The sequence below is a fragment of the Cannabis sativa genome, chromosome X, assembly GCF_029168945.1.
Source record: "Cannabis sativa cultivar Pink pepper isolate KNU-18-1 chromosome X, ASM2916894v1, whole genome shotgun sequence".
Classification (NCBI taxonomy): Eukaryota; Viridiplantae; Streptophyta; class Magnoliopsida; order Rosales; family Cannabaceae; genus Cannabis; species Cannabis sativa.
In genome coordinates, this window is record NC_083610.1 from 18,613,643 (window position 1) to 18,640,101 (window position 26,459).

The 26,459-nt window shown below is 29.1% G+C and overlaps 1 protein-coding gene and 1 long non-coding RNA gene across 2 annotated transcripts; both read left to right on the plus strand.

Moving 5' to 3' along the window:
* The first annotated feature begins 3,490 nt into the window (after nucleotides 1–3,490).
* LOC133032813 (uncharacterized) lies at nucleotides 3,491–4,065 on the plus strand. The gene is made up of 2 exons (XR_009685405.1): nucleotides 3,491–3,641; nucleotides 3,813–4,065. It is a non-coding gene; the product is annotated as an uncharacterized LOC133032813 (long non-coding RNA).
* A 3,079-nt stretch (nucleotides 4,066–7,144) lies between these two features.
* On the plus strand, nucleotides 7,145–8,280 carry LOC115702405 (pectinesterase inhibitor 6). The gene has a single exon (XM_030629874.2). The coding sequence runs from the start codon at nucleotides 7,349–7,351 to the stop codon at nucleotides 7,958–7,960; it is 612 nt and encodes a 203-aa protein (XP_030485734.2). The 5' UTR covers nucleotides 7,145–7,348; the 3' UTR covers nucleotides 7,961–8,280.
* The last annotated feature ends 18,179 nt before the right edge of the window (nucleotides 8,281–26,459 follow it).

A 26,459-nucleotide genomic window follows, 5' to 3' on the forward strand; every position in this document is an offset into this window, starting at 1 on the left:
CCTTCCTCCTTTGGTACTTTCTTTCCCTTATTCTTTCATCTTTTGGTGGGATTTTCGATGGCACCCCTCAAATTATTTATGGCAAATACTTTATTAGCTCACAAAGCATTATTGTTGAATCTTTGATGCTTCAAACTATCTCCATGACCTTTAGGATTTGGGCTATAAAGTCTCCAAAATTTGGGCAATGATTTTTTTTTTCTTCCTTATTTCTAATTAGTGGTGTTTTTTTGGTTAATCATTTTGATGGGTTGTACTAGGGTGGGCATCCGATCCAATCCAACCTTTTTTTCCTCATCCGATCCAATCCAATTAGTAATTGGATTTGAAAAATCATCATCCGATCCAATCCAATTAGACCTCAAAATCCAATCCAATCCAATCCAATTACTAATTGGATTGGATCGGTTTTTTAATTGGATATCTAATTACACACCTAAATTTCAATATTAGCTTAAAAATATAAAGAAAAATAACTAAAAAACTAAGTATCACTTTTTATTTAAGTTTAATACTTCATAAATATACTATTCTTACAAGTGTATTGTAGCTAAAAGTTTTAAATAATTAAAACAATAATATGTCTAAGTAATAAAATAGAACAAAACATCATGAAAATAAATACACTAAACAATCAAATGTTACAAATTCAACATACAAAAAAATCAAATAAAAATATAATAAATATTTTTAATATTTTTTATTATATAAATAATTTTTTAATATATATAAATGTAATTGGATTGGATCGGTTTTTAATTGGATTTTGAGATTGACATCCAATAACCGATCCAATCCAATTAGAATCCAATTTTTAACATCCAATCCAATCCAATTGTAATTGGATATCCAACTTTTTGTAATTGGATTGGATTGGTTCGGTTCGGTTCAATTGGATTGGATTGGATGATGCCCACCCCTAGGTTGTACGTTTTTATTTGTTTATTATTCTTTGTTAGGATAATAATATGGTTTTATTCAAAAAGAACAAGCACTAATAAGTCCTGTTGGTTTGAATTCCCTCATAAGCAAACCCAACACAGTTACAATAAGTCTCAAATCATAATGGAAAGAGCTCAAATCTTTATTTTTAAATAGTAATGGAAATAAGTGCTTACGAAAAAAAAAACTAGGGTGGCCAAGCCTGTAGTATCACATCATTATTTTTTTTTTAACAAAAGAGTCCCTAGAACTAGAGGAGGAATCATAAGAACTGATTTGAGCTTGTCCAAAAACGTGCATCTCATCTTCAAAGAAGTACAACTTCTCACATTCATTCACACTCCCAATCGTCTTCCCAGAGAGATCCTGAAATTCACAACAAACAGGAGATTGCAAGACAGATTGGGTACATGGAGAACTGATTTAAGAGTAAGGGACTGAGATAATTTTATACAACCTGTCCCAACTATAGAGGACAAGGTTCCATCTACTATCCTTACTTTATAGTTACCTGAACATGGAGTGTATGAATCAAAAATACTAGAGGTACCAGTCATATGGTTTGAGGCGCCTGAGTCGACTATCCAAGAATTAGGATTGAATTTTTTGACACTCAAAATAGTAAGGGAAATACCTGATTGAACCACAACGCAAGTTGATGGAATAGGTTGTTAAGCAGCTATTTCAGATTTTTTTAGATGAGTTCAACAGTCGTTGAAGTTGCTCAAACTGTTATGGAGTAAAAGTCATGTTGGTTTGCTCAGTTCCAACAGCAAAGCCACATTTTTCATGGGACGAGATGGCTTCTAATTGTTTGGTTTACCAAGCAATTTCCAACAAGTTTCACGGGTATGACCTTTTTTCTTGCAATGGTCACACCATGGTCATCCCCATGCCGAGCACCTTTAGGATTAGCTTGTTTTTTCTCACGTTGTGCAGTAAGAGCGGATACCTCAGCTTCTGGTTCTTTGACAGCCCTAGCATCACTCGTTGTCAACTCTCTTCTCTACGAACTTCAGCAAATGATTCTCGTAATGAAGGTAAAGGATCCTTACAAAGAATTTGATCTCGAACCTCATCCAAACCTTTGTGTAAGAGTATCTCCAATGATACACTAAATTTAGTGTTACACTATCACTAAATTAATAATAATTAAATTAAATAATTGTTAGATTTATATATACATATTCATAATTTAATTCTATTTTCATATATTTAAAATTTTCATTCTATAATTTATACTAATATTTTTCAATCAATGAAACGAAAAAGTAAATTTTAATTCCTGTATGAAAAATCAAACTCTCAATCCCAATAATTAATAGAAACAACATCAAATTTTAAGTTATCAAAATCTATAAAAATAAATAAATAAATAAATAAACAGATCTCATAAACACAAATTCAAACAGTAAAACCTCAATAAAACATTAAAACTCAAACATTAAAAATACACACAATAAAATTTGAATCCAGAACTTAACACACACATATCAGGATAAAAATTAAACCACAAATGAATCAAACTCAAACTCAAATTTGTCTTCTTTTTATTCTTTGGCTTGGTCTCTGCTCAAGACCATTAAATTAGGTACCAATAAAATTATGAAACTGTTAAGTTTAGAAATTTGAAAATTTATGCTACTATTTTTCGAATTCAGTATTTATTAGCAATAAATTTAATATGTTAAGTATTTTAGTCACAAATTTTTTAATAGTAAAGTTAAAATTTTAATATAATTTTATTAAATAATTATTATTAATTAAAATACATAATTTAATTTTTTATATATAATTTAAAATATTTTATACATCCACCACAAAACAAGAAAATATTTACAGGTATTATTATAAAATGTCATACTGCATCACACATATTTTAGTCTAATAATTATAATAAAAATCGTTAATTATTCAGAAAATATCATCTTATTTTAGTGTTAAGTAATATTGGTGAAAAAAAGGTTCGTGCACTTTTCATTAGTTTTTAACAAAGGTTGAATCTCAATTTCTTATAACAAGTATATTAAATGAGCAAGGTTGTCATTTGTTGCAAATGTTGTCGTATGCCTTTAACTATTGCTGATTTGCAAATTTTGTCGTTTAATAAATTTTTTTATCTGTTCTTCAAAAATGACTGTCGTTTCTTTAAATTATTGTCGTTTCATAAATCACTGTTTTCTTTAATTATTGTCGTTTTCATGAGTTTAATGTCGTTTCATTTAATTGCTGCCATTCTTTCTAATCATTGTCGTTTTTTCGATTGTTGTCGGTTTTTACGATTGTTGTCGTTTTTTATGATTATTGTCGTTTTTACGATTGCTGTCGTTTTTTTACGATTATTATCGTTTTTAAGATTACTGTCGTTTTTGTGATTATTGTCGTTTTATGATTGTTGTCGTTTTTTAAGTTAATTGTCGTTTTTACGATTGTTGTCGTTTGTTACGATTATTGTCGTTTTATATATTTATTTCTGAAAACGACAATATAAGCCATCTTCAACATCTAGAATATCTCCTTTGATCCTTTCGTCTCCGAACTGTTGTCGTTTCCGTCAATAACTGTCGTTGAAATCCACCGATTTGGCTACAATGGAATCCACTGACTCCAAAGTTCCGATTGGGGATTAACAATGAAGAGAAGCTATTGCAAACCTAACACTAAGGCTCCGTCGTGGATTCAAACTCAATCTCAGCCAGGTTTTCATGGAGTGCTTTAGGATCTTTATTCGATATCTTGTTTCTTTAATCAATTTCAAATTCTTTGTTTCACTTAATCACTCAATCAACCATTTTTAATATACTTTCATTACTATAATTTGAAAGCTAATAATCAATTTATGGTTTCCATTTTCCATTTTGTAATTGCAGACATGAACTGTAGCAGGAAAAGAGGGAAGTTTTCAGATACTGATGCTGATTCTCCTAAAAATTCCAAGGCTCCAAGATGTGAGTATACTCTGCAATTTAGATTTACTTCTTTAACTAATAAATTAAATAAACCTACTAATTAGATTAAAGATAACATTCAATTAAAGATAGTAATGTTGTAAAATTGGCTAAATTTGATAAATTAAAATATTATATTGCAATAATATTTTCAGCATATTAATTTTTTTTAAAATTTTTCGATATTATGTAAGATGTGTTAAATAACTATAATGTACACGACCATAAAAAAAACTAAATAAATCTCTTAAAGAAATACATTATTTTTTAGTGTGTTAATTTTTTTTTAAAATTTTTTAAAATTTTAAAGGATATCTTAAATAATTATAATATCCACGACTATATAAAAAAAATAGACTAAAAGAATCTGTATGGTGCCGAAACAAATAAGAATAAATTCGTACATCACTTTTAAAAATATTCATTGTAAAATTTCCCAAAAAATAATTCTTAATTTTATAAATATAAAAATACAAATATATAAAGATTAATTAAATTAAAAAAAAAAAAGATATGCAATGTCTACTACAGTGCATGGTAGACAAAATTTCAAAATGCTGCAGAAATGGAGCCTCGTGGGACCCTCCATTCACGCCATATATGATATTTGACATCACCTCGGTGTTGCTCTAAGTCTTGTAAAAAATCAAAAACATTTCCTTTTCCAACATATTTTTATATTTGATGGCATCTTCAGGGCAATACCACTCATGATCATATAATAAATCCAATTCTTACCATAAATTACATAGAATATTATGGTATTCTATAACAGTAAGATTGCCTTGTTTTTGATCACGAAGGTGAGACTTTATCTCAAAAATTTGGGCTGAATTTCCAAGGTCTGAGTTTCACTGCTGTCCATAATTGGACAGCAGAAGGTAGGAAGAGATAAGTCTGACCAATATCATTTTCCATTGAGTTGATCAGCCAGGCCATAACCATTGAGTTTTTTGACTCCCATTGCTGATAGGTTGGATCTGATTGAGCTGGAGTTGTAGTTTTTCTAGTGAGATAACATAACTTTCCTTTACCACGAAGGTAGAGAGTGTCACAGATTGTGACCATTGAAGGAAATTTCTGCCATTAAGTTTATGGGAGGTGATTTGAAGAGAAGAAAGATCATAACTTAATGGTGCAATCACTGACGGACTCAGGATTTTTACTTTGTGGAGACTTATTTATCATAAAAAAAAATATTTATAGTTACTTTATAATTACTCTTACTAAATTTATCTAATTTTATGAGAACTTTTTTACTATTTTGGTCTATAATTATTAAATTAAAAAATTTACATTTAATTTTTATAAAAAAGTAGTATTTTTGTTTGTGGGGGCTATATAGCCCCACATTAATATTAATGGGTCTGTCCCGGGTGCAAGAGCTGCTAGTTGAGTGAAGGTGGCTTGTGATGAAACTTTTGAGCCTCCTTCAGTTGTTTCAAAAGAAGTTTTTGCCATTTTTTTAGTTGATAGATTGGCCCAAATTACGCTTTGATACCATAAAAACAGTGAAAAAGAAGGAAATATATTTATTTACTGAATTGAATAATACAAAACTGAAGAATTTCTTAAATAACTATACAATAAGCTACTATAGTTTAACGTTAACATCCTTTAAACTTAGGGTTGTTACAACTAAGCCACTATTCTAGGCATACCTAATCTCATGGAGATATTATTAATAAACAACTAACAATAATAATAATAAAAATAAAACTAATACATTTGTGACAATTAACACAATGTTTTTCATCCGATTTTGTTTTTGTTAAACAATTCGAGAATAAGAGAGGGATTGGTTGGTTTGTTTTTCTGATTTTAATTTTGATAGTGTTTCTAATAGGGGAGATGTCGTAATGGAGTTTTAAGCTATTATTTTAGCCGATTGGTTACAATAAAATTGCACAATTTCTTTAAAAAAAGAAAAGAAAAGAAAAAAAGTGAAAAAAAATAAAAACAAAATAAAATTAGAAAAAGAGAAGCACGGTTCTATGAATAAATATAGATAGCTATGATGCACTTTTCTCAGGTGGCAACCTTTTGGACCATCTGCCAATAAAGTGTGTGAATTGATAGCTCAACTTTTCGTTTTCTTGATTAATTGATCACAAGATTAATAAAGCAAATGATTAATAAGGGTGTATTTAAAAGTAACAGTTTATTTAATTATTAAGGTGATAAATTATACAGTCTAATAATTATATTATATTTTAAATATAATGTGAGTTTGAATATAAAATGGTTTTATATATGAATTTATAATATATTGTTTCACAAAACAAATAGTAATTACACGTGAAAATAATATTTTTTAGTAATTAATAAAAAGTTTATAGTAATTATACTCAATTCTCATCTTAATTTTTATAGGATCATGAGAATTGAAAAGTGTAATTAAAACCTCTCAATTACTTCAAATTACACCGTTACAGTGTAATTACATGATTAGACAAACATGTTAAATAATATAATTACCTCCTACATACAAATTTAATTACGCCGTAACTTTTCAAACGTGCGAATCTTTTGAATAGCTGAACAAATTAAGCCTATTCCTTCAAAAACTTTGGTATTTTTTTGCATGTTAATTATAAGAACAAATTACTTGGCTTAGAATAAGGCAGTGATTTTGCAACCAATCCTTCCAAACAAATAATGTGAGTAGAACCAAAAAGTAATTTTCTATATTGACCTAGCTATCTTATGCTTTTCCAAGTATTGCTATATACTACGGTAGCTGCCTAGTTAGTATTGAAAAGAATAAATATGACGAAACCTATCTTAAGTAATTTTCTACAAAATAAATACAGTCTAAATTATTCTATTATCTTTGATCATTATATATCAGAACTCCAACATGGTATAACCAAATTATATGACCCTAGCTAGTATATATTTCATAAATTGATTACTTTCTCGATATGCACAGACAGAAACAATGAGTATCCTATCCAGCAATAAAGATGTTTTCAGTTATCTTCTCTATTCATAGCTAGAAACTTCACATAATCACATGCCTAGTTGCTTACATTCACGTGTATCCCAACCCATTTCATCTTAATCACTACTCTCCCCTCTTAAATGTACTCACCTTTCTCTTGCCTAATTTATCAGCTATACTAATTTGCCGGCCCCCAAACAAAATATATACGTATAGAGAAATGTTAAAAGGCACTAGTAGTGTCTAACACTCTCCTACGATATCCACTGGTACCCAATAGCAATTATTATGGTATATTACCCTTTCCAACTCAGCTAAAAAAGCCACTCACAAAACCTTCCCTTTTCACTTCAATTACAACACTAAACCTATCTATATATATATGTGTCTACAACTCCCTAATACAAAATAACCTCATTAATTATTATAATCTCCAAGCCAACTCTTCCAATTCATACTCAAGTCACCAAATTTTCTTACTATACATACAAGTAATATACATATATTTGTAGCTATGACATTAAAAATAGCCAACCCATATTCGGTCTTCATAATCTTACTCATGATGTATAGAACGGCCATTTTCGCCACGGCAAACAACAGCCGTGGCGACAAGTACGTCCGCAATGCCTGCAGCGTGACAAGGTACCGCAGCCTCTGCATCCGCACTTTAGCGCCATTTTCAAGCGCGGCTAAGGAAAGCCCTGTCCTTTGGGCCAGAGCAGGGGTCTCTGTTACTCTGAGCGAGGCCAAAGACACGGCGCAGTACCTAATGAAGCTCAATCGAAACAACAACAATCGAACCAGATCAGGAAAAGGAAACTACTTCAGAGCTGCAGTGTCGGACTGTGTGGAGCTCTTTGACAACGCGGTTGACGAGCTCCACCAGTCACTTAGGGTGATGAGAAATCTGAGCAAGAGAACTTTCGGGACACAGATGGGCGACGTAAACACTTGGCTGAGTGCGGCACTAACCGATGCAGACACGTGCTTGGAAGGGCTTGAAGGACTAAAGAGAAGAAGAGAAGTGAACCCTTTACGGTCTAAGGTGTCAAGAGCCAGTTATACTGCGAGTAATGCATTGGCTCTTGTTAACAAATTGGCTGCAACAGTGCCACTGGTTTGAGCAGCCTCTCTTGAAAAAGATGATGGATCCATATATACATTGACTGTCAAAACTGTTAAGTGTTCTTGTTTGGATATATATATATATATAAATATATGTATAAATATTTTTCATAGCTAGTAAGAAAAGGCTGTGCCAAAGACTTGGGTACCTCTTCGAATAAGTAGTTATATATTGGTACGTGCGCGCCTGCATATGATTAAAAACTCATTACGTAATTGGTGGTTTCCTTTTATTCTTCTTCCTTTGTTTTTTCCTATTTCGTTCTCATTATTAGAAATTGAATATTTTATAGCCAGTTATTTGGTTTTGTGATCATATGAGTAACTTAATCATACATAAATCAGTTATAGATAAGTAACTTAACCAAGAAAAGAAATCCACTGTTCTTTCCCATTGCCTGTGCCTTGTGTGTCCCTCCACTTAAAATACTTTTAAACCTTCCGTTTGTTTGAGATTATTAAATGATTTTACATAATAATTAAACAACTTTCTATCTTTGTTTCTCCAAAGGGTTTGTTTGTCCAAATATATATCTTGTACATTCAGGGAGGGACCCAATTGTTTTAATGTGGGGGCTATACCCCCACTAACAAAAATATTACCTTTTAAAAAGTTAAATTCTTTTTTTTTTTAATTTGATAATTATAGACTAAAATAGTAGAAAAACCCCCACAAAATTAAATAAATTTAATAAAAATGATTATAATATATACATAAATATTTTTTAATAATAAAAAGCCCCCACAAAGAAAAATTTTTGGTCCGTCACTGTGTACATTCCTTTCCTTTTTTTAGTGGAAATACTTCTTATTATAAATTAAAAAGATAGGTCATTTATAATTAGTAGAGAAATAGATTCTAACCAAAAATAAGTCTCATTCACTCGTATTGTAAATTTAACCAAATTATGACCAGCTATGTTGGTTGTGCATTTGACATGAGAAACAGTTACATTATTAGGAAAAAATGACGAAAGACTAGAGAAGTCAACAATCAGATCATTGAAAGAGGGAATTGAATTGAAGGGAGCTCTCAAATCAGAAAAAACAAGCAGCGCATCAGTTTCCACTTGAGAAATCGGAAGCTGATGTTGTAGAGCCCAGATTAAACAATGGAATAAAGCTTTAATCTCCATTTCATGTGATTTAAAATTACCAATAATTGGTATAGTAAGAGCAGCAGCGACATGACCATTTGTGTCTCAAATAACAGCTCCAACACCAATAATATTTCTTGAAACATCTACCGCAGCATCCACAAAGAGTTTTAAATCTTCTACCCCAGGTGATTTCCATGGCAACGATTGAGCTATAGGAGGCCACAAGGGGGCTGCAGTAGCAGTAGAGTGATATTTAGTATTTGCCGAGCGAAAGTTGTGGAGATACGAGACACTAAAAGAGGCAAAATCTTTAACTGACTTTGCATTATGCCCATGTACGACTTTATTGTGTTTCGTCCAAATTGACCAAACTTTACAAAATTGGAGTAAGTAGAGGATAGATGGAACAAGTGATTATCTTTACGCATAGTAGATGACAATTGCAAATCAAAAGTCATGCTCGAGTGATGCCAAACAGCTCGAGCATATTTACAGCTAAAGAGAGCATGACCAATTGTTTCTCAAGTTTGACAGTAAACAGAGCAAGTTGAATCTCTGATTACCTTTCGGTCACGTGTTCAGATTAGTATTTTTACTATAACTAATTAATAATCACTATATAAATTTCATAATTATCTCATAAATCCACTAAGGATTAGCTAGAATAAACTTGGGTGGAAAAAGTCTAAAATACCTTTACTTCACTACTAAGTATTCTTTTCAACTTAGGTGTAAAATGACCATAACCAAATATTCCGCATAATTTAAATATTTTAAATATCTATAAATCTTGCCCCACTTAATTTTAGATACTAAAAAATATGAAAGTGACTATTGGCCAAAACGTCAAATTTCTACTATTATAGGGGTTAAAACTTAAAAATATCAAAATTTATGTATATATATATATATATAACATGTACGTCAAACAACTTAGAAGTTAATAAATCTCCATAATTAAAAAATTATATCACTAATACTTATTTCTAACAATAGGATTTATTCTAATACCAATGCACACATAATCATTCTAAGTTGTTGAAGTAGAAGAAAAAAAACCCATCAAGAAACGGAGGTAGGACAGGACTAACACTAAGTAGCTCATCTCTAAAATTGGAGACTTTGTTCAAGGTTCAAAATAATAAGTCAAAAAGATTAAAAAAAAATGTAAAAAGGTATAAAAAAAAACTTAAATTATGAGAATACAAAAATATATTATAAGAATGTAGCAGAAATAAAATCACAAAAATATAAATATTGTTAAAAGTTTATAGCCCAAATGAATTAAAAAAATATATTATAAATTTATAAACATTGAAAAATTTCAAATGTGTGTAATTTCAACTATAATTATTGTCACTAATTAAATACATGTACGTACACACTCATATAAGTCGTGCGAACCACTCTTTGTAGTGGTGGTCAAGGCTCGAAGGAATAAATCACAAATTATGGGTCACAACACAAACTTGGGCTAACGTTATTAGATTGGAATTTTGTTTCTCAGCACATCTAATTATTGTGCCATTCGAAAAAGTCTTTCACCTGAGACTTGAGACTAAAATTGTGCTCTTTCACATTATTATACGATGCATTTATCAAATTTAATCAATAAATTATGCCCCAATTATGTATGGTAGTTGGAATCAAAACACTGATTTCGGTTGTCTTTTTTCTAGAGCTAATACAGCAAATATGACTCGTATATTCTCATTGTCATGAGTCCACAGTTTCTATCAACAAAAGAGATTTTCCTTTCAAAGAAAAAACAAACAACATTTTCATATACCCAATACATATATCCAATAGGGCTGAGAATTTATTTTGGGCCTGCTTTCTCTTAAGATAAAATTTGAGGAAATTATACTGTATATAAAATTTTATATATTCACTTTTTATTTTTAATTTTTATTTTATTACTCTTTAATTTATATTCAGTTTTATAAGTTAATATTCTATAAGTTAAGGATTCTAATTTTGATAAATTATGTGAGATTATATTTGATATTTTGATTATAAAAGAGAGCATTTTACTATAATTTTTTTTATTTTTAGTTACAACAAAAGTTGTGACTAATTATAAATCATTATTTCTATATTGTGACTAAAATGTCCGTAGTTAAAAGTACTAGTCACAAAAATTATAATTTGTTTTGACTAAATGTATTTTTAGTAACAATATTTGTTGTGACTAAAACTAAATTAGTGATAACTTGTATTTAAATACTATATTTTAGACACAGGTAGCTTTTTGTTGTGATTAAAAGTTACATTTAATCACAAAAATTTATATTATGATTAAAAAGTTGTGACTAAAAGTAGTTGTTTTTTTATAATGTTTATTAATTAAAATTATTTTAGAGTTATATTTAATTAATGTGTAATAAAAAAATAATATTTTTTAACTTATTCAAATTATTAATGGAATTAGTTAGACACAATTTATTATTAAAAATTAAAATGTTTTTCTATTAGTTTTGGTACGTGCATAACAATATCCCTTTATTATTATTATTATTATTATTATTATTATTAGTTTATTCTTTTTCTTGAAGGATTTCTTTTCCCTTTTTTCTCTTTATTTATTCATACATTGATTTTTTGTCAAAACCTTTTTCTTCTTATTTGGTACTTTAATATAGGAGCAGATTTTATTTTTTATGTATGCTTTTTAATGGAGAGCTTAGTGTTAGACTTTTATTTGGGCTTACATTAAATTTTATTGGTTTTATTAAAACTTGGGTTGATTGGATAGTTCTTTTGCTGTGTTAGCCCATGTTGTTGGTGATCAATTGTTAATGGGCTTAGCATCTGTGTGTAAAGTCTAGGTGAAACAGAAGTGTGGGCTTTTCTAGTTGACTGAAGCCTTTGATGAGCAGGCCCAGCCCAACTAGGGTTTTGTAGCTAAGTCCCCTCCCTAACTCTATAAATACATATTGTCTCATCACAATTGTATATCTTTTGATAGAAGACTTAGTTGATAGTATTGCACTATCAAAGTGGAGTAACTGCTGTGGATCAAACAGAGATAATTGCTATGGATCAATCAGGTACACATACCTAATTATTATATCTTATTATTGTGTTCTATGTTATATACAAATTGATCTTGGGGTTTATATTAATTTATATAACATGTGGTATCAGATTGCCTATTGTATATGATTTAGAACCTATAATTTGTATAACCATTAATATGTATATGTTAATTTTCTTCAATTACATATTAATTTCGTTATTATTTTATGTTGAATTTTTTGTTCTTAAAATAATTTTATTATTTTATTTCGTTATTATCTATTTTTTTTTAGCAATTAATAGCCGAAATTAGAGACATAGATCTATTAGAAATTGTAAACCAATCAAAATCCCTCTTTTTCCCCTCCGTTTCGTCACTTTTATGGCCGGAATTTCATCCCGACCCGACCGGGTTTGAACCGGGTCGCACAAGATCCATGTTGCAGCTATGGAAGCTGCTGGAGGTTGAAGACAACCCGCTGGAACGAAGCCCACTCGCGGCTGCCGGAGAGTGAGAGAGAGTGAGGTAGTTTCGTGACTCCGTTTTCAACGATTCTTTTTTCCAGCATTATTAGAATTTGATTTCTGATTTTTTGGTGATTTTTAATTAATTTTTTGACGCAATTTAATAATTATTATTATTTTAATGATAATTATGCAGTAAAAAAAAATTATTAAAAATAATTTTTGATGATTTTTCAAAATCCGTAAATCATAGAAATTTTTTTGAATTTCTTCTCGTTCCATATGACATAGTCACTCTCTTATTTAATTTATTTTGACTATGTAGTCTCCACCAATTTTCTTATATTCACATCTTTTGATTATTTGTTGTTCTAAAATTTTAAAACTTGATTGTTTGATGTAAAAATAATGTGTTATGGTGGACACTTTATTTTTTTTATTATCAATATATTACAAGCAACTTATATATAACTTTTTAGAAATTTGGTTGAAAATTATTAAATTTTTAATGATTATTTTATCACCAAATTTCATATGTTATAGAAAATATTTATTTTGGTTGGCTATATGTGTAATTACTTGCCCAAAGGTAGTAGTTATATATATTAGTTCACATTCCATGAAGTGAGTTAATATTAAATGTATATATTTTAATTATTTGCCCAAAGGTAATAATTTAAATATATAAATTTATTATTAGTTTTTTGCTTGAATTAATACATATTTTTAAGAAATTTATTTGCCCAAAGGTAATAAAATTCTTAAATGATATGTATTTTTTTCTTTGTTGTTAACTTCATGAAGGTAGATCATGTGTGTGTTATATTCTCACCCCAAAGGGGAGTTTATAATGACCAGTTGACTCTACAATATTTTCTAATGCATTGCTCATATTGCTTATTCAAGTTTTAATTTTTTGGATTTTTCGGTCTCCTTTCTGCGAACAACAATAACGTTTTTATACGAATTACGAATGCTTCCAACTTTAAGACATGGAAACGAGATGTGAAAATTACTTTCGGCATAATAGATTTGGACTTATGCCTTCGAGAAGAAAAACCCGTCGATCTTACCGACTCCGCATAACCGCCCGCAGAACTCATCATGCACTATGGGAAAAGTCAAGTCGTCTTAGTCTTCTTACTATGAAAAGATCAATTCCTGAACATCTTTTGGTGGTTTGCCAAACACCACAAATGCCAAAGAGTTTTTCAATGTTGTAGAAAAACTATATGACACTGGTGAAAACGCTGAAGTTGGACATCTTATGGATAAAATGACAACCATTTAGTTTGATAAATCAAAGGAGTGCTAGATTTTATTTTGAAAATTATTATTCTTCAGTCCAAGTTGAAAATCATAATATTCCTCTTCCTGACTTTTACACCATTCTTCAAGTTCTTCATGAACTTCTTACTTCTTTTAGCTTTACCAAGACAACCTAAACACTTATAGTAAAATATGGAGTGTTAATAACCTTATTTCTCAGTATATAGCTGAAACAAGCAAGCTAACAAAATGAGAAGAATGAGTCTTCTCACTTTGTTTCTCAACTCAAGCCCAACAAAGGATAAAGAAAATATGAAAAGAAGCAACCACAACCAGGGGCTAAGGGATCTTAGAAGATAAGTGAGAGGGAGTCAAAGCTTAAAGTGGCACTTATGTTAGAGTTGATGTTATCTATATTGGCACACTTATTCTTGATTTACAGTTTAGTGTTCAGATTGTTTTGAACAGTAATTTCTTGATTCCTACTTTTAAAGTAATTCAGTTTCGCTTCCGCTTATAGTTAAACAATGATTTTCTTTTCGTTTTGCAAATTATAGTGTTGACATTATGGTTGACTCCGAATAATTGGAAACTATTTTTACTCTGATATTCTTTTCAAATTATCATTTACTTCCTTAGCTTCCTTTTTCAATATTGTGAATATTGTGGATAAGAAATCTTATATTAAGATAACATCCTTATTATTATGGCACGATATATCGGGTCATATTTCTAAACAAAAAAATGATCGATTCCTTCTAGATAAAATTCTTCCTCCTGTTGATGTTTCTGGTTGGAATACTTGTGCTGATTGTACTTGTGAAAAATTGACTAAAATAAGAAAGCAGACTGCTATCTATAGTCACTCTTTATAAGAGATTATCCACACTGACATTAGTGGACCTTATTCCACCACGTTGTGCAGAAACAAGTATTTATCACTTTTATCAATGATTTTTCTCGTTATGGATTCACCTATTTAATTAAAGAAAAATCTGACGCCCTTGATAAATTCAAAATTTTTTGAAATGAGAAGAGTCATCAAAGTTGTTCATTCTGATCGTGGAGGAGAATATTATGGTCGTTATCCAGAATCTAAACAACACATGAGGCCTTTTGCTGAATATTTTCCAGAAAATTGTGTAGTTTCTCAATACAATATGTCAAGTTCACTGAGAAAAATGGCGTTGCTGAAAGGAGAAATCGCACTCTCATGGATATGGTGAGAAACATGATGAGTAGAACAAATCTTCCAGAATTTTTATGGGGTGACGCACTTATGACTGCAACTTATATTTTAAATCATGTTCCCAGTAAATGCGATTTCCCCGAGACCCACTTTTGAGTTGTGGGTAGGCGGAAGCCTAGGTACGAATCATCTTCGTGTATGGGGTTGTCCAAATTGAAGTAAAGATTTATGATCCTAATTTGAAAAAGTTAGATCCGAGAACAAATCGTTGTTATTTCATTGGTTATCCAATGCGCTCAAAAGGATATCGCTTTTACTGTCCTACTCGTGGTACGCGAATTGTTGAATCTCAGACTGCTAAATTTCTGGAATTTGATGTTGCTGAAAATATTACTTCACCATCTCTTGAAATGGGGGAGTCATCTAAAGGAAATTTTATTCCTATCTCTTTTTCAAGAGATGATAATAATAGCAGTCTTATTCTTACTCTAGTTGATAACACTCCCATTGCTGATGAATATATTGCTCCTACTATCCAAGATGACGAGGGTCCTACTATTGATGAGGAACCTATTATTGAAGAAGGTTTTGTTGTTGATGAGGGTCTTGTTATCAGAGAAATCTAATTGTGGAATATGTCATTCAAAATGGTGGTCAACAAATAGAGGTTATTCCAAAAGTACCTCCTCTAAGAAGATCTCAGAGACAAAAGAAGTCAACAAAGTGTCATGATAATTTTGTTTATCTTGGAGAAGGAGAATATGATATTGATCATTTTGTGGATCCTGTCACTTTTAGTGAAGCCCTTAATAGTCCACAATCTTCAAAATGGTTAGCAGCTACGGATGATGAGATCGACTCCATGAAGAAAAATGGTGTATATGGGAGCTAGTTTTATTACGTGATGGTTTTAAACCAATAGGTTGTAAGTGGATTTTAAAGGCTAAAATGGATAAAAAGGAACAGATTGAAAGGTTTAAAGCGCGTTTAGTGGCTAAAGGCTTTACTCAAAGAGAAGGTATTGATTACACTCAAAATTTTCTCACCTGTTTCCACTAAAGATTCATTCATAATTATTATGGATTTAGTTGTGCACTCTGATTCAGAGTTGCATCAAATGATTGTTAAAACTGTTGTTCTGAATGGAGAATTGAGTGAGCAAGTCTATATGTCTCAACCTGAAGGCTTCGAGGAAAATGGAAATGACAACTTGGTTTGCAAGTTAAAACAATCCATTTATGGTCTCAAACAGGCATCTCGCCAGTGGTACTTGAAGTTTGACAAGGTTGTGACATCGTTTGGTTTCGTAGAGAACAAGTTTGATCAGTGTATTTATATGAAGATCAGTGGGAGTCGTTATAATTTTCTTGTTCTTTATGTAGACGATATTTTACTTGCCAGCAGTGATTTGTCATTACTAAATGAGACCAAAAATTTTCTGTCTTCCAATTTTGATATGAAAGATCTTGGAGAGGCATCCTATGTTTTGGGGATTGAGATCCATCGTGACAGGAATCGAAAAGTTCTTGGCTTATCTCAAGAAGCTTACATTAATCGTGTGCTCAAAAAGTTCAACATGGATTTGTGTAAAGCTGGTTCTGTTCCTATTCTGAAAGGGGACAAGTTCACTAAGCAACAATGTCCTAAGAACGACTTAAAAAAAAAAAAAGAGAAGCAATGAAGAATATCCCATATGCAAGTGCAGTAGGGAGTTTGATGTGTGCTTAGGTTTGCACTAGACCTAATATTGCTTTCATGGTCGATGTTCTTAGGAGATATTTATCTGATCCTGGCCATGATCATTGGGTTGCAGCCAATAAAGTTTTGAGATATTTGCAAAGAATGAAGAGTTTTATGCTCGTGTATAAGCATGTCAACAATCTTTAAGTTGTTGGTTATTTAGATTCAGATTTTGGTGGTTATGTAGATGATTTAAAGTCAACTTCTGGCTATATTTTCACTTTTGTTGGTGCTGCTATTTCTTGAAAAGTGTTAAATAGACTTTAATCGTATCATCTACTATGTATGTTAAATTTGTTGCATGTTATGGGGCATCTTTGCAAGCTTTATGGTTAAAGAATTTGATTTTAGAGATACGACTAGTTGATCCTATTTCCTCTCCTATACTAATCTATTGTGATAATAGTATTGTTGTTTTCTTTTCAAAGAATAATGAGATTAGTAGTGCTTCCAAAATTAAGGAAATAAAGTATCACACTATTAAAGACTTGGTTAAGAAAGGAGACATTGTGATAGAATATTGAAAGACCAAGTTGATGTTTGCAGATCCTCTAACCAAAGGATTAAGTGCCATATTGTTTGATAAACATGTTTTTGATATAGGCATTTTATAATCTTTTGCTCCTTTGGGTTAGTGGGAGTTTTCTGCTTTATCTTTTGAGATTACATTTATATGTAATTTACTTGTTGATGTTATGAACTACTTTGTGGGCCAATACTTTTTTGATTATTGGATGTTTATGCTTTCAGTTAGGCTTTGTTATATTCTCGAGAATAATTGAATTGAAAGCATGTAGTTCATATCTTGTTGTGATCATTGTATATTAAGTATATTTGCTTAATGACAATGATATTTTGTTGGCTTAATTCTTAAGCAAATTTAGTGACACTGACTTATTTATTAAGTTGTGTATGTTTAATTTCACTGGCTTATTTATTAAGCATCACGGTATCAGTGAAATTGAGGACTGATAAGGATATTATGTTATTTTAAATTGATCACATGTTGAACATAATTTCTTACCACACTACTAGACTTATTGACCATGTCGATTTAATACTTTGGTATTTGTGATTATGAATGTCTTTGTTGAGTTAAAAACAATATGACTGTCATAGTTCATTATCAAAGGTTAAATTGGACCGGTATGTTGAGATGCTATCAGAGAACTATCATTTTTTAAAAGTGGCCACAAATGTTTTCCTGTTGTTCAACCCATGAGTCGTTTTCAAACAAAATTATTTTAATATAATATATATGTATTAAAATCAATGTAGCCCAAGTGGGAGAATGTTAGACTTTTATTTGGGCTTACATTAAATTTTATTGGTTTTATTAAAACTTGGGTTGATTGGATAGTTCTTTTGCTGTGTTAGCCCATGTTGTTGGTGATCAATTGTTAATGGGCTTAGCATCTGTGTGTAAAGTCTAGGTGAAGCAGAAGTGTGGGCTTTTCTAGTTGACTGAAGCCTTTGATGAGCAGGCCCAGCCCAACTAGGGTTTTGTAGCTAAGTCCCCTCCCTAACTCTATAAATACATATTGTCTAATCACAATTGTATACCTTTTGATAATCAGATAAATAAACTGCTTCTGATTTAGAGATCTAGGGAGGAAGACTTAGTTGATAGTATTGCACTATCAAACAGAGATAATTGCTATGGATCAATCAGGTACACATACCTAATTATTATATCTTATTATTGTGTTCTATGTTATATACAAATTGATCTTGGGGTTTATATTAATTTATATAACACTTAGATCTTTTTTCTTTCTTTATAAATTTAAATTAATTTTCAGACCGTACCCGTAGTTGTATGTGCTTAAGACTTTTACTAATTATAATTTACTTATTAAAGTGTTCATTTTAACATATGGAAATCAAATATTATTTTACCTTCACTAAAAAAAACATGACCTACATCAAATAGGCAACCTATTAGTTTTTAGTCTTATGTCTTTTGAAAGAAAATTTAATAATACCAACCAACTTTATAAATTACTAAAAAGGTATCTTTTTTATTTCAAATTTAAAATATACCAAATTGTATTTTTACAAATTTTTAAAGGAAAATGACATAAGCTGTTATTTTTGGTAAAAATTTTACACTTTTGCATTCAATTTTTTTTCTTACATTTTACGATATTCTATAATAAAAAGAAAATAACAAAAAAATTACATAAAAGTAACAAGAAAATAACATAAAAAATAGTATATAAATAACAAAAAATTAACAATAAAATAACAAAAGTACAGTATAAAAATACATCAAAAGATTGTCTTTTATGTAAATACAATCTTAAAAACCGTAAAAAATATTTAAAATTTCATACAATTGTATTTTTGTAATTTTTTTTTAAATAATCTCAATTTCTTTTGTAGAACAATTTTGATATATTGTAAATAATTTATAGAAAAATTTAATTTTACCTACATCGTTAGTAGTTTGAGCTCAAAATTAGTACCATTGTGATCTATTTTTCGAGATGAACATTTTGATATGTGAGAAGCATAAATTTTTTATTATTATTAAATAATATATTCGAAATTAAACAAAAAACAATTTTGTAGTTTCTTTTGAATTTGTTAATAATAAAAAAAAAAGTAGCCAATAATTTAAACAAAATTCAATATGTACTAGTTATAGACTTCTAAAAATTATTTGTTATTTCATACCTAAAAGTTATTAAACGGTATATATTTTAGAAAAAATTACATAATATACTATTAAAATTACAAAAATTCGTCAACACAATTTTTTTTTTCATTTTTACGCTTTGAATTTTTTATTTACAAAAATACCACTTCAGTAAAAATAATAAACTATTTTTTGAGTTATTTGTAGTTGTCATGAGGTTGTTTTTCTAATTATTTTTATTTTTTATTGTTGATTTATAGTTATCGTGATGTTGATTTATCTTTGACTTTTAGTTGTTTTCTTACTTTTTGCTAAGAAAAGTATATTTTTGTAATTTGAAAATCTTAAACTATAATATTGTAAATGAAAACTTTAGGCTGTAAAATTATAAATAAACATTTTAAAAAAGTATTTTTCAAAATTTCCCTATATTTTATATAAGCTTATTCCATAGAGAAATTTCAACAAGTCTTTTTTTTTAATAAAAATAAATAAAGAAACTAAATAATATCTTAAACATCATACAATGATTAAATTAGCAAAAAAAAGTGTATTTATTTTGTCAATAAATTATTTGGTATTTTTTTAGGAGTTTTTTTATTTTCACACCTTAAAACAGTTTTTTTTTTTATTATTTTTTTTATATATATATATATTTACAGAATTCCACATAGGAAAATCTCTATAACAATTAACGGAGCAACTTAAATCGCAACTAAAATCCGTATAATAACCCACATAAAAACTACCAGAGCAACCTAAATTGTAAATTTAAAAAAAAAAATTTTAAAAAATAATATATGAAGTAATTCTTTTTTTTTTTTAATTTTATTATAACTCATTAGATTTTTAATGTATTTGAAGATGACATAAAAATTGCTATTAAAAAAATATAATTATATCTTGATCAACAAATCTTACATATATAACTCGAAAATAAAAAAATAATTGTGTCTTATTTTTCAATAACATTTAGCAATAATGTAAAATAAACTACAAATGACTTCTTTTGATTTTGAATATTTTATTTAATGATTGTGAAATATATGTTTTTCACATATTAAAATAATTATATCAAAAAATAAGTTACAGTAGTACTTTTAAGTCCAAATAATTAGTGATGTAGCCACATAATAAGGTTGTTTTAATGCAAATAAACAAAAGAAAGAAAAAGGAAAAGGAAAAAAGACAAATGATACCCGCCAAGGACGAAGCCAGGATTAAGTAATGAGGGGGCCAATTTTTAAAATATAAGTACTAAAGAAAAATAAAAATAAAAAATCATTTTTATTCTTAATACATAAGTCATATCTCACATAAATTATTTATAAGTGAATTTATAGGAATCTTTTTAAGAATTTTTTAATACACACTAGTAAACAGTGAAAAAAATTATATTTCTTTTTGTTACAAAATATAGCATTTACAGTGTTCATAGATATAAAAAAATCATTTCATAATAGTTGCATTTATATTTCTTTTTGTTGCAAAAAGATCTTCCACTTCAGAACTTTGATTAGGAGTTTATATTAGTAAAGTTGTGACAAATTCAAAGAGGAATTATTTATTTGTATGAGTCAATCCAGTTTTATAATCATTTTGAGATTCTTCTAATAAATTTTATTTTCTGAATATGGTATCGTGAACTAATAGCAATTTAAGAAGGTTGTTAATATCATGTATTCGTATGTTCTTTATTTTATATTTAATTTTACATTCGGTTGAAAATTTGTTTAAATATATCTCCTTTTATTCAAATAGTTTTTGTGTTTGTTTAAATATCTCGGTAACAGTACAATAATTAATTATTTAATTTAAATAATTAATTTGATAATCATAAAAAAAAAATTAATTTTAAGGTTAATTATAATTTTTATCCCCTAAACTTTGACATGTACCAGATCATGTCCCTTGAACTTTTCTGATCGTTAAAAATTCTCCATGAACTATTGAGATTATCGAATTTAAGGACTTTTGTCCTATTTTACTCAATTTTACTAATTTAGTGATTGTTTATGTACTAAATCATGCTCATCAGACTTTTATATCTACCAAATTACGCCCCTCGTACTTTGACCTGTGTCAAATTATGCCCCTTGAACTTTCATCCATGTTAGACTTTCTTTACTGAAATTAGACAAAAATCTTTGAATACAACAATCTGAATAGTTTAGGAAAAATTTTTAACGATCAGAAAAGTTCAGGAGGCATGACTTGGTATATGTCAAAGTTCGGGGAGCAAAAATCTTAACTAGCCTAATTTTAAATACTATACAATTGATTCTTATTCTCTTAAAATAAACGTACCATAAAAATGATGCACAACCTAAAAAGTTCAATTGGACAAATATTTAAATGTGTTCACAAATATTAAATACTAAAGAATAAAAAAAATATATTGAATGAGGTGGTAGTGGTACCCTAACTATTCTCTCGAATGGTGTAAGGTCTTTATCAGCTAACTTACATAGAATATATAAATAAAATTAAATGGAACTTTCCTTTGCCTCCCAAAACTTCAAAACAATTAGGAAATGTAGTATCTTATTATTATTATTATTATTATTATTAGAAAAATAGAAATTTTAATATAAGGATCAAAAAAATATAAAAAGCAGCTAGTTGCTTAGGGTTGGATATTTCTTTATAAATAATTAAATGCATGTTCATGAGCATGTGTCTCACCCAAACTTTCTCACATCTCTATGGTTCACTAGTTGATTTACTCTCACACAAATCTTCACCTTTCTATTTTTATTATTAATTTTGCATTAGTTGTATAGTATATGTCAAGATGGAATATAAAACTTAATTAAGTATATATTATACATATAATTATGTCCACATTCATCTAAAGGAGTGTAACTCTTTTTTGCTTGGTTATGTTAAAGTGATTTTAGCCTTAAAAGAATAAACCACTATTCTTTGTAATGAATAACAAACTATTATATCATCTATTGTATAAAAAATAATGATAATAACAAGCTATTATAACTTTCATGATAAAATTTTAGGTTTAGTCAAAAAGATAATTTTTTTTCCTTTCCTTTTTAAAGAAAGATATATTATATATATATATATATATTTATAAATTTCTATTAATGGTTATAACTAATTAGAAGTACAGCTTCCAACTCACTCCAAGATTCAACAAAATTGCCTTTAAGTAATTGTAGGGCTATAGGATTGGTTTCTTTGAAATTGGTTTTGAATATGGCACATGAAATCCTCTTTTATAGATATTTTTTATTGTACAATTCAAGAAGTGTTATTTGGCGTCTCTTGTAAGAAATATTAAAGAGAAATATTATTATTTAATATAATAAGGCTAAGGGTCATTACTAATTCAGCTCAAGCTACTCATTATTCATCAACCATATACAAATCATTTTTCCCATAATAACTGAAAAATTTGATTTGTAATTAAAATAAATTTCTCATTATATGGTATTTAATAATAATATAATAAAAAGAAAACACATTTGGTAAGGAACTTTTTTATTTTTATTTTTATAATATTTACTATTTGTTTCAATTAATTTGGTATGGATTGAGATTTGAGGGTAACAATAACAACAGACCTAGTCTAATAATCTCGTGTGATAGGTATTGGCTGCAATTAAGCATGATCATCATTGAACAATATATTATTACTTTCTTCATTTAATATATATAGATATTTTTTAAATAATATAAATAACATTATAATTTATCAAAGTATATTTCTGTTACTTGAGGGAACATCATATTTACGATGGGGGGTATGATTTGGGCATTGATGAGCACTGGAAGGAGCAATTGACTCTCTTAACTTTCTCAAGTATAATTAAGAATTAGATTTGAATGCAACTTAATTATATAATTTAATATGTTTGATATATAATTAATTATGTGATTATATTTATTTAATTATGTAATTGGATGTAATTGAAACCACTACAAGAAATTGATTTTTTTTTTTTTTGGGCACAGTTCAAAATCAACTTAATCAGGACTTAATGATATAGGCATTGGAATAAAAGTAACTATTTTTAGTCGCAACATAGATTTTTTGTGACTAAATGTAACTTTTAGTTACAACAAAAAATTACTTGTGACTACAACATAATTTTTAGATATAAGTTGTCACTAATTTACTTTTAGTCACAACAAGTATTGTGACTAAAAACACATTTAGTCACAACAAATTGTAATTTTTGTGACAAATACCTTTAGTCACGGACTTTTTAATCACAATATAATAATAATAATTTATAATTAGTCACAACTTTTTTACTTTTAGTCACAAATTTTGTTGTAACTAAAAGTAAAAATTTTTGTAGTGTGAGCCTACAAATTTATTTTAACCATGAAATCATCCATGTAAATGTTTTATATTAAGATGTTTATTATGTTGATAAGTGATAAGTTAGGGTAGCAATTTAGGTTACGATACGAACTCAATACAAATTATTACGTGTTAAAGTAGATGTAGTTGAAATTGAGTTAAATCTGAATGACACGATAATTATTTAAGTTTGGGTTAGAATTAACCCATGCAACACAAATAAACCTGTTATATTTAATATATTACTAAAAGTACTAATTTATAATTAAATTTGTCTTAATTTTTACTGAAAAATTAGAAAGAAAAATTATTTAAACAAAATTTACAAAAATCAAATGTGAGATAGTAATTATGTTGATCAACATATTGTATAAGATAAATATAGTCAACATGCTACACACCGAGTCAAGATAAGACTGAGATTTCTTAACACGAAATATGAAATGATCGGGTTAAAATTGGCTAATTAAACGTGTCAACCACACACAAATAGGAATATAACTTGCTACCCCTACAAGTTAGGAATTGTACCAACATATACAATTTAATTTAATTTAGTTTCTTCACAATTTCACATGAATTGAAATCGACCATTTTAATATGACATTGAGAAGTCGCTCTCTAATCATAGAATGTGTCCAACATGATATATATTTATACGTATTGTATATAAATATAATAAAGAACGTGACATATATTTATATAAGTATCAACCGATTGGAGCTAACAATAACATGTATGCATGAGCAATCACCAGTCAAGTATACTGTCATATTCATATATCAATTCAAAATTGACCAAAAAAATATCATAGGAAATTGTTGCAGAATCTAATAATAATTTATCTTTTGAATATTGACTGGTTGATCCTGGAGCAACGGTAACAAATGTTTATCTAAAAGATCTGTAATATCTCAGTACTTCAGTTATGAATTTCGATTCAAAGGACAATTTTTCATGAAATGGGTTGAAAAAACAGCCTCTAAAGATCTTAGTAAGCCCGGAGTATAAATATGGGATTCGTGCACTTACTACTTTGATACTTAACGTGTGCACCTTTTCTCCAAACGGTTGTACTCTTAGGTTGCTGGCTCTTGTCAACATCACCATGAAGAAAGGACTAACCCATTGGACCAACATATGGGGAAGTCAGTCTCGTTTAGTCATGTAATCCCACTCCATTGTTGAGCTTAATTGGAGATTAACTCTGCATTGGTTCCCATTAATCTGGTCTATTTCTTGGTGGCCTATATATTGGACCAACCATCACATATAAGACAATCAAAATTTTGGTTCTTTTAAGCCTAAAAGGTTGCCAAAATTGTTATACACACTAGCTGTGGGTGAAACGAAATATTATACCAATACTTAGTACAAGCTAGCAAACGCATCCAAACTTGTGGCTGATGTGCCACATAACAACGTAAGTAAAAACTTCTATTTGCTCATTAGTTTGGGGATGATATGCGGTGCTATGTCAGAGCTTGATACCTTGCACCTTAAAGAGCTCTTGCCAAAAATGACTTATCAAAACCTTGTGTGAAGTCGACCACCTCTTTTAAAAACACTTCAGCAGCACTATGAGCAGTAAAAGGATACTTTAACAATATGAAATGAGCATATGTACTCAATCTATACACCACTACCATTACAATGTCCATTTCGAGGGAATAGGGCAATCCTTCTATAAAATCTATAGTCAATTCATCCTAAACCAGCGAGGGTAATGCTATAAGTTGCAATAAACCCGTAGGAGAAGTATTCATAGTCTTATATTTCTGGCACACTTCACATTCTTAAACCTAATCAGCCACCATTTTTTTCATGCCCACCCAATAAAATTAGAAGCATTCCTACGAAAAGTTTTATTCTCACCTGAATGTCCACCCAAATGAGAGTTGTGGTATTCTCAAAAAATAGTAGGAATAAGTGAGCTATCTTTGGACAACATCAAACGCCCTTTGTACATTAATTTTCCATGCTCCAAAGAAAACTCAGCTGCCCTCGACTTCCCCTGCTGCAAATCAGTAACCATTCTTGTCAAAAATAAATTTTGTTGCACCGTTACCCAGTTAATACCTTGAAAACAAGAAGATTTGTAAAGTTAACTAGTTGGTTAACCCATGATAATGCATTAGCAACTTTGTGTCCCGCCCTAGCTTGTATTGAATCTCAAAATTGTATTCTACGAGCTTAGTCATCTAATGTTGGTATTATGGGGGTAACATTACATTGTTTGAGATTAAGTTGGGGAGACCGATTTGCAAAAAAAAAAAAGTTAATTAGGATTTTTGCCCAACTTTGACATGTACTAAATTATGACTCTTGAACTTTTAAGATCGTTAAAAATGTCTCCTGAAGTATTGAGATTGTTAGATTCAAGGACTTTTGTCTAATATCATTCAATTTTACTATTTCAGTGATTGTTTATGTACTAAGTCATGCTCCTAGACTTTGATATCTACCAAATCATGCTCTTCGAACTTTTATATGTAGTAAATTATGGCTCTTGAACTTTCATCCATGTTAGACTTTTTTAACTAAAATTAGAAAAAAAAAATCCTTAAATCCAACAATCTCAATAGTTCATTGGACTTTTTTAACGACTTTAAGAGTTCAGGGAACATGACAGGGGACAAAAATCTTAATTAGCTAAAAAAAAAAAAAAACTTTGTAAATAAACTTTGTCAAAATTTAGATTGTGATACAAATAAGCCATTTAATTTCAGTAGGTTCTACTTCTATTAG